The 11,450-nt window shown below is 52.3% G+C and overlaps 1 protein-coding gene across 2 annotated transcripts; it reads right to left on the reverse strand.

Annotated features, from left to right (window-relative positions):
- Positions 1-2,287: 2,287 nt before the first annotated feature.
- Positions 2,288-6,534, reverse strand: RGS16 (regulator of G protein signaling 16). Of its 2 annotated transcripts, XM_077157190.1 has the most exons (5): positions 6,378-6,534; positions 5,421-5,531; positions 4,544-4,608; positions 4,088-4,254; positions 2,288-2,633 (listed from the first exon to the last, which is right to left on the reverse strand). In XM_077157190.1, the coding sequence occupies exons 1-5, from the start codon at positions 6,419-6,421 to the stop codon at positions 2,412-2,414; spliced, it is 609 nt and encodes a 202-aa protein (XP_077013305.1). In that variant the 5' UTR covers positions 6,422-6,534; the 3' UTR covers positions 2,288-2,411. The 2 variants fall into 2 exon arrangements, with proteins under 2 accessions (XP_077013305.1, XP_077013304.1); XM_077157189.1 differs by lacking the exon at positions 2,288-2,633 and having other exon boundaries at positions 3,184-4,254.
- Between the last annotated feature and the right edge of the window lie 4,916 nt (positions 6,535-11,450).

The raw sequence follows: 11,450 nt of genomic DNA on the forward strand, positions 1-11,450 counted from the left end.
ATGTTACAAGCTAGAGGTAATCAGGAAAAATTGATAGGAATTGGTAGGATGAGAAAAGAAGGGAGAACAAGCAGGCAATTGACAGGTGAAGAGCAGGTCTGATGCCTGCAAACCTAACCCAAATCCTTCAAGACTCAGCTCAAACCTCTTACTCCCCAGCTAAGGAACGGGGTGGCTCATCTCAAACGCTTCCATGAAATTATTAAAGAATATCTATTCCTCTGCATTTATATGAAACTATGAAAGAATGTCAATTCAGATTGAAAATGGACAGAAATGAAAATGCCACAAAAATCACATGCTATGGCTACTTGACTGAGTGCTGCTCCAGGCAGAAACCGGGTGTGTGCCTGCCAGGCGGAGGAGGCGGCGGCGCAGAGGCGATTACAGGCTCAACCTGGCCGGTCCCATGTTCGCTGTTCACAGCTAAAGGAAGGCACCCATCACCACAGCCACCGCCTGTCCCCACACTCCCCTTCTCTTCCGTCAGCCACCAGGCGCCTCACTTGTGCTTCTGCTTCCGATGTCAAACTCACGGAGCTCTCATCCGTCCTGCGGGATTTCCAGGGGCCAACCCCCCACCCCACCCCCGCACTTGCTTTCCCACCTTTCCTCTGAACAAACAGCCCTCAGCAACAGGATCTCAGAACCTTTATTTTACAAGAATATAATATGCTGAACCAAGAAAATGGGGATCGGGTACGTCATTCATATCCAGGAAACCAGCTCCATTTGTCAACAATAAATAAATATTTAAACAGCGAGGAGCGCCTGACAGGCTCGAAGGAGTCCCAGCAGGGTCAGAGGTAGAGCCCCATAGCGAGAGGGAGAGGTCAGGCTGCCAGCTCCTATTGGGATTCCCCAGTCCAGGCCAACAGAAATTACAATAATAAATAACAATAGCAACAACAGTAACAGTAATATGCTACGACACTAGTCACAAAAATAACAATACATTAGACTTAAATAATTTTCTGCTGGAGCAGCTCACAGTGCAGAGAGAACAATCGATGTTCATGACCCGCGGGCACCCTCTCCCCAGCTCGTCCCTTGCGCACAAGTCCCACGAGGGAATGTTTGTCCGGCAACGCAATCTGAGGTGACAAGCAGATTCTGATCCCCCATCCCCACCCAGTGGTGTCCTTCCCAGGAGCCTCTCTCCCCCACCTCCACTCCCGGCTTATGCTCCACCCAAGGCTCACTGGGGTCCCTGGGCACCTCTTCTGACACCGTCCCGTAGGGGCATTCACATTCACAGAGAAGAAGCATGAGAGCACCCTTCTATTCTGGAGCAATTCTTTCCCCCTATTCTCATATAAAAAACGTTGGCTTAAAATTGAAACAGGACTCTGAGGAACTGGAAAGCGGAGATTTGTTTCTTCTGATCCTTTTCTCCTGGGAGCTACACACCAAGGGTGAGAAAAAGCCAGAAATCCCTAAGTTTCCAGGACTAGTCATTCGGTCCACAGCACCTCCCAGCACCAGGTCCCAGAACACAGCTGTGCCCAGAGACCAGGGTCGCACCGAACAGCTGCGGGCAGAGAACTGGGCTAGCTGCTCACCCGGGGGCCGCCCGCCTCTGTCCTCACGGACCACCTTCCAGAGCGCAGAGCTGGGAGGGCCCAGCCCGTGAGAGGCTGGTCGGCAGGCGCGCCTCCCAGCTGGCCCCTGCACACCCAGGCCGGGCGCCCACCTGCAGGCCACTGAAAGCACCAAGTGTCACTTCAAAGGAGCAAGAAGGCCTCCTTTGAGGGCTCCCTACTGACTTGGAAGGGGCTCAGAGGTCAGCTGCTGAGGTATGAAAATCTCACCCTGGGGAAGAGTCCCATGTGACGCCTTGGCCTTGACACATCTAATAAGGCTGGGCACACAGGATATTAAGAAGGGCAACCTCAGGGACCCTTGGGCAGCCCGGAGGCAGGTGAGGAGGGCAGATGGGGAAGCCTCACGCCCACTGCTCCCTTCTGAGCCCAGAACGGTCTGGGAATGAGGAAAACATGATGGGATCAGAGTCAACCGACACCACGTAAAACAGCAGATCAATTGTCTTCCTTCTGCTCACCTGCAAGTCCCCCTTTACTGATCAACATGCTCCCCGAGCCACCTTAACATGTTTCCTTGCCCCCGTGAGGATGTGCACCTTTTCCCTGGGACCCCATCCCACCCTCATCTTCAGGATTCAGTCACAGGGACTGGAAGTGGGGGAGCGACCCTTTCACACGTAGAACTTAGTCCCACAGTATCTGGAGGAGAGGGTGTTGCTTCCAAAAAAACAGGCTGCGGCAGTGGCTGTTTCCTTCCCCCGCTCCGTGTGCTTGCTTTGCAGGACCTGCCTCCCAGGCAAGGGGGCGGCCTTGGGGAATGCTGGCTCCACCTCTCTTCCAGGCTGGCTTCCTGGCTGCCACGGAGGCTCAGGTGTGCAAGGGCTCGGCGGGGCTGCAGCTGCATGGGGCGGCCAAGGCGGTTGAGGCTTGGGCTGCCAGGTCCTGGTACGCAGGCGACTTCAGGAAGCGCGGGTAGGAGTCCTTCTCCATCAGGGTGCGTGTCTTGCCCTGAGCCACATCAAAGCACGTGGCTGTGGTGGCCTGCAGGTTTGTCCTGGTGAGCTCCCTGGTTTCATGGTCTATGTTCACCTGCGGGAAGGAAGGAGCGCACAGCAGTGAGCGGAGAGGTGGAGGGGGAAAGGCCAGAGGCTAAGAGAGGGCTGAAGGGCAGCCGGGGCTGTGGAAAGACTAGCACTCTGCCTAGGAGTTGGGTGACGCAATGGAAATAAAAAATCTTGTTCTTTTTTGGACCCAGGTCCCCTGAGTCTGTCGTTTAACTGGCTTTACAACTCTGTGCCTGTCCCGGCATTCGGATTCAAAGATCACGGTGAGGTCCTAAGAATGGACCAGGACTCAACCTCTTTTCTCCCCCTTCTTCTGAAACGACGTCCATCCCTGTCCTGGTCACCTCCTTCCCGGATTATCACGGGAGCTTCCTAACCGGTCTCTCTCTTCTACCCCATCTCCCAGGGTCGATCCTTCACCCGGCAGCCGGAGCAATCCTTTAATTCTGCTTACAGCGCCCCACTGTCCTCCCTCCTCGCTCAGAGGAAAAGGCAAAGTCCTTGCTGGGCCCACACGTGGCCATCTGCCGGACCGACCTCACCTGCCCTCCTCCCTCCTTCCCCTGCTCCACACGGGCCTGTTTGTTGTTTCATGAGACCACAGCCACCCTCTGGCCACTGCTGTTTCCTGTGCTGGCATGGTTTTTTCCCTCCCTGAGTTCTTTCATGTCTCTGCTCCAATGTCACCTTATGAGAGAACCCACCCCTGACTTCCTCTATAGAATGGAAAGGTCTCACCTCCCCATCCCAAACCTCTGGTATTCCCCATCTCTCACATCCTGCTGAATTTTTAACAGGAGCCCAGACCATTCTGGCATAATATATTCATGTGTTCCCTTGGTTCCTGTCATCTCCTTCCGTTGGAACATGAGTCCCAGGAGGGTGAGGACTTGGCTTTGTTCACTGCTCTAGCCCAAATGACTATGGCAGTGTGTTGTATGTCACGGTTGTTCAACAAATAATCACGGAATAATGTAGAATAAAAACTGCTTAGACAATAAAAACAGGATGCAACAGGAAGAATTACTATCCTCTCTCCACCAGGTGGCCTCATGATCTTTATCGGATGCGGCTGCCGGGCAGAAGTTCACTGACCATGAACCTGCGGCCTCAGGCAGGCCCGCCAGGTGACCAAGCCCGGTTACCTAAGAGCCCCGTGACAACCAGGTCTCCCTGCTGCGCAAGCATGCTGACCCTCTGCTGGGGGCTTGGCTTACAAAGGCGGGTGTGGACAGAAGCCCAAACATCTTCCAACCCACTCTGCCCCATGGTGCGTCTGAGGTACACCACCACCGAGGGCAGGAGGGAGCCCGTCATTGCTGGTCTCCCAACACAGAAACCCACTCCTCCCTCTGCCAGATAAGACCAGTCTACCTCTAGACCCAATCCTTCTCCTCCTGGCCCCCACAACCCCCAATCCTCAGTGGGGAAGGAGCAGACAGGGTCTGTAGGGTCCATGGGATATGGCGGGGCTCTGACCTCTTTAGGGGCTTCTCTGCGAACGAACTCCTCAAAGATCCTCTGAGCCCTGGAGGTCAGTTTGGCAGCCGAGCGGATCTTCTTGAACTCCTCACAGGCCAGCCAGAACTCCAGATTCTCCTCGCTGAACTCCGTCTTCAGGAAAGCGTGGAAGGCGGCCACCCCATCTGTGGTGGGGAGGAAGGAAAAGGAGATAGGTCAGAACAGGGGACAGAGGGAATAAAGGAAGAAAAGACAGCCACTGCAGTTAATGGCTCTATTTTTAGGATGCAATTTTCTTGAACAAGGACCTGCCTTTGTGTTCTGAATAGAGGCTGGCACACTAGGGGATCATTATTATTATTCTCACTGCTACTATTATTTTGCCCACGCGTTCAGCATCCCTCATGTGTATACTGCAGAGCACATGCATATACACGTGCCATCCAGAGACAGCCACAACGTGGTCCTACTCACTTTTACTGCTCAGCAGCAAGTCGAACGACTCTCTCCATCCCAGCACATCTTCGGAGAAGTTTCTGCTACAAAAAAAAAAAAAAAAAAAAAGAAGGATCAAGATTTTTTTTTTAATTAAAGAAGCAAACAAACATCAACAAACCAATGCATAGCACAGATCCTAGCCAGGACTTTATTAGGAAGTTGCATAATTCACGCAAAGGCTTGCTTGGTGATTATGGAAGCTGACGCCTCAGTATCTTTGGGGTTAGGGGAGGCAGTAGGAATTTGGTAAGCATAAACTGTAGCTAAGGTTCCTTCTGTCCTCAGCCAATACATCTTAAGGCCGTCTCTTTCCTGTCCCCAAATTCTTCTATTCTTCCCTCCCCCCCCTGCCTCAGACTCTATTTTGTTCATCTCTCAAGGGGAACAAAAGACCTCATGCATAGTGACCATGTCCTCCCAGACCCTCAGAGCCTGGGACAGCGTCTGGCCACCGGCGATGCTCCACATGGGGTGGGGGCGCTTCTAGGCAAGGTCCCAGCTGATGGCAGTAAAATCATGCCATCTTGGACCTGGTCCTGGCCCTGGTTTAGATAGGCAGTGCACATCTGCAGATGTGAGAACACAAGTAGATATTCAGGACCCGGGAGCAGCCATCTGTGGATGGCCTTGGATCCTGGAGCCACCCGCCAGGCAGCCAGACCACAACAAGCCCCATTAACAAAATTCAGGACGGAGTTACCAGGTCTACACCAGAATATCCTGGTTTCTCTCTGTGTTTTCCCTCTTATGACTCCTTCCTAAATCTGGCTCTGTCCCCTCTAGGAGTCCTTGGGTGGTCAGAAGGATTCAACTCTCCTTTTCCTTGCTTTTGTTTTCTATTTTTAGGACTTACCTCTCTTTGCTGTGTTTACTGCCCGGCTCAAACTTGACCATGTTCCCAGTGTCGGAGCCCAATTCTGATTTGTGAAGAAAGATCCCCAGACGTGTCTTGAACTCTTTGGCTCTGGAAGGTAATGTTTGAGCATGTAAGGAATCTCCTCTCTTTTAACCAGTGAGGAGAGATTTATGGGGTCCCAGCAGAGCTCAACTGGCACCACCCAAATTCCAGCTGCAGGGATTCTTGGGACACAGCTTTTGCCACAGCCCAAACTTTGCTGCTCTCATTAGCATCATCAGCACAGAAACAACCACATGATGGAATCGAGGCAGGACTTATATTTCCCCACCTGGGTTTACAGTACTGCATATATAAGCTTTTTCCCACTTAAGTCACACGGATCTATCCTTATGTCTGATGAATAGCAGAAGGCAGCTCAGCACTCCCAGGAGTATTTCCGGATCTGTATGGAAAGGATTCTTGCCTTCAACTTTGCCTTTTCCTTCCCAGCCACCATAAGGACTGGAGACTATGGTGCGACTTCCTGGGAAGTGCGCCCCCCCCCCCCCCCCCAACGAGTGGGACCTGAAAAACCGCTCCATCTCCCTGCCTTCCCAGGGGCAGGGGAGGCCATGCCTCTAGCTCAGAGCTGTGGAGTCTTCCTCAGGCCACCTGAGAGAGACTGCCGTTTGTCTGAGGTCAGGGATTCCAGCAAACAGTGGGACCCTGATTCCCTCGCCTTTCCTTGCCCCCTTCTCCTGGCGCGTCTCCTCTCTTCGACCCTAAGCGAAGCATCTGAGCACACGGCATCCACGTAGCCTCTTCCTCTGCTCCTCCGCCCGAGTCACGAGCGCCCACTCTGCAGCCCACCCAGGACCCCCAGGCTGGCCCTTCACTCCCTAAGACCTCGAGGGACTCGGGTTTCCCGCTCCGGGGACTGGAGCAAGCTCCCCGGGACAAGCTTCCTCTTACCTCTCTAGGCAGGTGGTAGGGAAGGCGGACAGGGTCCGGCACATGGTTGCGGGAGCAGCACAGCACGTCGTGCGGAGGATGGTGGCGGCTCAAGCGGGCACCGCGACGGCAGGGAAGCCGGAGGGCAGTGACAGCTGGGGTGCGCCGGAGCAGGTAAGGATGTATAAAACGGGAATGCGGCGAACAGGCGCTCCCGCCGCCTTTATTCCCTCGGAGGGAGGAGGGGGCGTGGCCGCGCGCCGCTGGCCAATCGGAGAGCAGGGCTGGGCGGCGCGGAGGGCGGGGGGAGGCGGCAGGCGCGGGCTGCGGGGGCCTTGCCCAGCGCGCAGCAGCTTTCTACAACCCCCCCCCCCCCCCCCGAGCGCACGGGGCGCACGGGGCGCACGGGGCCCGGCCCTCCTCCGCGCGTGGGGAGGGAGAAGCGGCAGAACAACGGCGGTCGGAGGAGACGCGCATGCCCTGTTTAGAAGGGAAAAAATTTGAAACACTAGCCCACTTCTGGGAAAAGCCGGAAACCAACTCATTTGGGTGGGTTTGCGGGTCTGGGTGGGAGGCACGTGTGGTGTCGGTCACTGGAAAAGTCTGGACCCGTTGGGTACTGCAGGGCAAGGGCACAAGGCGCAACCCTGCCAGGGTGGCATCTTGATTATTCGGACAGCTGTTTGTGCGCCCACCCGGTTGGCCGCGGTGCTAAGACCTTCCTTGCCGTCATCCCCATTTCCCAGATGAAGAGTCTGAGATCAGAAAGTTAGACTTGCCCGAGATACAGCCGGAAATAAACCATGGGGGTGGGGGGTGGGGGGGGGGAGAGATGGACTTTATACCTGTTGTGTGCCAGGTACTGTTACAAAGACTCAGAGGTTAAATAATTTGCTCAAAGTTAAACAATTAATTAATGTTGGTGCCAAAATTCAAATCTGAAGTTACCGTGCTTTTTCCACTACCAAAAACAGAAACAAAAAAGCCTGCTGCCTCTGTAACTGGTGAATGACCCTCAGCTTAAGCAGTTATTAGCTCTGAGATAAAGGTAATAAATGCCTCCCCACCCTCGCTCCTCAGCTCCACTTTCCCTCAGGGGCATTACAGCTTCCCATCCCCACAGCCCTCCAGGGATTGTTATTAGGAGGCAGCATTAAAGGCTGAGTGTGGGGTCTAGTATATATGTATGTATCTATGTGTATGTATGTATAAATACATACGTTTTAAAAATTAAAAAATTAAAAGAGCCTGGGGTCTAGGGCTACTTGCACACAAGAGGTTTACTGGGGAGTGTTCTCCAGAACAACTCCTGTGAGTGCCAGCAGCAGGTGAGCAGAGAGGAGAGTTGAATGCCTTGCTATTGCAGCAGATGTGGAGCTGGGAAGGCCCATGATCACTGTTCCCCATTGAGGTAAGGGAGCAGACCTTTGTACCCCCACATCAACCATTCTTGGATGCAGTCAAACAAAGAAGATGGCCAAATCTTAAACAAGGCAGCTCCCTTCTGCAGGGGGCAACTCTGGAGGATTGTGCTATACGCCTACAGCAGGCTACACTCTGGGTCTCCGGTGGAATGAGGGCTTCTTTTCTGAAGGGGGTATCTGCATGGTGCCCCAGCACCCTCATCATATAAGATGATTAGAACAGTGCCCACCACTTCATCGGCACTTAGTGAGTGTTAGCGTTCACTCTCAATAGGAATACAGGAATCCCAAGACAGTAAGTAAAAGTGGTGAGCTTTTTGTACCTCTGGGAATTTAGGTTTTTATTTAATGAGAGTTATCTAAGGATTGCTACTCCTCAGCAAGCCTGCTCTGATTTCCTGGATGTAGAGGGTCAGGTAAAGAGAAACAGGAAAGGAGATGGTCCCCACCTCAGAAAGCTTAAGAGAAGCTTCACTGAGAAGGCAGGTGAAGGAAGGAAAGGGGAAAAGTACAGACGATTAAGAGAGGGAGACCTGTGCAATAGTGGTTGAGGCGCTGTCCAAGCAACAGAGGCTAAAAGCAGCATGATGCACAGGCTTCATTGCACATCAAGCCAGGATCTGCAGGAGATGACCCCTTGGTCAAAAACATATCCTTCCCACAGCACCTGGTCAGTTGGGTAGTGGAGCCCGGGACAGGTGCAGCAGCGATTTCTCACATCGGCAGCGCCGTCGAAGGTACCTGCACCCTTCCTCGCCCCCCCCCCCCCCACCTTTCTTACAGATCTGAGCCGGGCAGGGGCTAGGAGTGGGGCCGCTGTGTGCAACCAGGCAATGGGAAAATCGTTAGAAATTTCTGGAAGTCTAGCCCTTCACCGTTGCTATGCAGTGACCCACTCCGACCCCATCAGCAGGACGTCCCGCTGGAGGTGTTAGCATGCTGAGGTCAGGGGTGACCATGTCACCCGGTGCGGCTCATGCCCCAAGGTGACTTTCATCATACAGGTGCCAGGTGGGGATGGGTTTTGTCTGTGGGACAGGTTTTCTTCATGTGACGAAAACAAGTTTATAGATGGGCCAAACCCCCAGTCCTGTCCTCAGGAGCATCGAGTTTGAACCAGTCCAGACATGGTCACCTGACAATGCCAACAGTGGTTACAAGGAGAACCCGCTTAGGGCTCCTCAGACCTTCCTGTCCTTTCCGCATCCCTGGGAATAGGCCACAGGAAGTTTTACATTTCCATTTTGCAGGCAGTTGAGCAGCAGTGCTTGGGGCACCCTTAGCCATGTGCTCTAGATCAGCGGAGACCTGGGCCAGCTCTCCAGTTTCCTGAACTCGTTCTTCCCACAAACAGGTGGATCCAAGAGCACAGGGTTTCCTGCTGGCGATGAAGGGCGTCTCAGGGTTCACCCTGCCTTCTAATTGCCACGGGTTACTTCTTTGGTTTCCAGGAAGAAACTTTTTGAAGTTCACGATTTATCCCAAATTCCCTTCCCTGCAGGACAGTTCATATCATATCTGCCCTCCCAGCAATGCAGGCTGACTCAGAAGTTGCTGTAAATTCAGCAACTTGAGCTCACCGGCCAATTGCACTGGCTTTGGCAAAATCTGACCTTTGTTTTTGCCCAGTGCTCCCAGCACAGCGCTGCTGTCTTTAATGGAGGCCGTGGGAGACAAAACCTAGGCCATCTGGGGTCACTTATTTGGGAAAATAAGCTTGAGTCAGGATTAAACATCAAGCCATGTCCCGACCGAACTGCCTTTTGTCTCCCATCTCCTTCAGCCTCTCTGAGTCCCAGCACTCCCCTTACTACGATGAATTTTTTTCTACTGAAAATGGTTAAGGGAAACGAAGGCACATTCTTGGTTTCAGCTTTGGTACAGATGTTCCCTCACTGTGGTCTGGATTCTCCAAATTCAATCATCAATCTGCCAATAAATATTAAGAATTGACCTTAGTCCCAAGTCGGTGGGGAAATGACAGCTTTTAAGACTCTTCCGATCTCCAAGAACCTGCTCTTCTAAATGAGGAAACAGAACTAACATGGTGGGGGTGAAAGGAAATTATTACCTGGAACTGCAACAGATGTCCAGGAAAGAGGGAAATGAGTCTTAAGGAGGAGGATGGGGAGAGGAGTTTGTGGCTTTGGAAAATAGTAAGCTTTAGAAGCCACACATGGAAGAAATGTTCCAAGTGGGAGAAACAATTGGGAAAAGCCTGTTGTGGCTTGTGTGCTCATCTAGGGCAAGACGATTCAGAAATTCCCAAAATACTGTGGGATACAAGTTGGATGCCAGTTGTAGGGTTAGAGGGGTTAGTTACAGGGGCTATAGTTGTCCTGAGCCGATTGGATGAGGAGATAGAGATGGCTTCCAGCAGAAGTGAAATAGGCAGTCCCTCAGGGACATTTCCTTGATAGGTCATGACAAAAGCGCTGGGTGCCCTCCCCTCCTGGGTGGGGGAAGTTGAGCGAGTTCATCCGGGTACAGGAAGTTGAGTGTGTCTCCCTGATTATTCTCGTGGGCACTGGGTGCAGTTCACTGTGGCAGCTGTTCTTGTTCCTGTCTAATTTTTCCTCCTCATCCCTCCCCCTCAGGGAAATCTCTGGACAGAGTTTTAAGGAGTTGGAGTATGGGAGGCCGGCTCTCTACCCAACCTGGGCAGCAGACAGCCTCCAAGGCAGAGCTGTCAGCTTCTGGAGAGTAGGGCTTAAACTCTTCAGGGGAACCCAGGGCTTATGGGTTGACATCCGGATTCCTCTGCATGGCCTAGAAGGCTCTGTCTCATGTCCCTTTGCCTCCTGCCCTAAAACCCAGCCAAGCTCAGCAGTTGGCTGGTTACCAGAAGCACCCTGTGCCTTACACCTGTGTATCCCTAACCATGAGGTCCCCTGGGCTTTAATGTCCCCACCCTTTCCTGACTAATCAATTGCAAAAATATTTTTTTAATAAACAGATTTTATTAGTTATAGTTTATATACAATAAAATGCATGGATATTAAGTATACAGATTAATGTGTTTTGATAAGTGCATACATTCTAGAACTTAGAATTAGCTGCAAGGAGAATGAGCCACATTCTTGGTGCATAATGGCAGGACACTACAGCTCATCTTCCTGTCTTCTGTAATTCTCTTTCCAGATAACCCCTCCCTACCCCGCTTCTTTGCTTGCTCCATTCCTTTCTCCCCATTCATATTTTCCGCTCTCTGTCTCTGTCCGTAGCTGTGTGTCATCACTAACTCCGGATTTTTCTGGTTCTCCTCTTCCTAGTCTCTTACGTATGTGGTTCCCGAGTGTGCTGTGGAGAGCTCCTTGCTTGGCTCAAGGCCCTTAGTTCATAACTATACTTTTATTTCCAGGAAGATTCAGAGTTAAGCTCCGCTTTCCCCTGCCTCCCTTTCTAGCCTGCCCACTGCCTCACCCTGCACTCCATCCATGGGCCTCAGCTCTCTCCTACAAATGCTGCTGACCAAGCCCCAGCACCCCTGTATCGCACTGACATATTCCCTAGAGTGACAACTAAATGGCAAAATAGAAAGGGAACTTATTCCATCCTAAATCTGTCGAACCCAAAATAGGAGAATGCCCTAAGAATTCTGGGTTTCTTCCTCTTTCTCACCTTCTGCCACCCTTCCCTTCTTCATCTTTGTCACGAATGTCAAATTTCT

This window comes from Tamandua tetradactyla, chromosome 4 (assembly GCF_023851605.1).
Source record: "Tamandua tetradactyla isolate mTamTet1 chromosome 4, mTamTet1.pri, whole genome shotgun sequence".
Classification (NCBI taxonomy): domain Eukaryota; kingdom Metazoa; phylum Chordata; class Mammalia; order Pilosa; family Myrmecophagidae; genus Tamandua; species Tamandua tetradactyla.

Excerpts from the sequence above, each read along its gene's own strand:
- RGS16 (XM_077157189.1), bottom strand. The coding sequence starts at position 6,421 with ATGTGCCGGACCCTGTCCGCCTTCCCTACCACCTGCCTAGAGAG. Across the intron at positions 5,532-6,377 it reads CCTACCACCTGCCTAGAGAG|AGCCAAAGAGTTCAAGACAC; the intron begins GTAAGAGGAAGC and ends ATTACCTTCCAG. Across the intron at positions 4,609-5,420 it reads AGTAAACACAGCAAAGAGAG|CAGAAACTTCTCCGAAGATG; the intron begins GTAAGTCCTAAA and ends TTTTTTTTGTAG.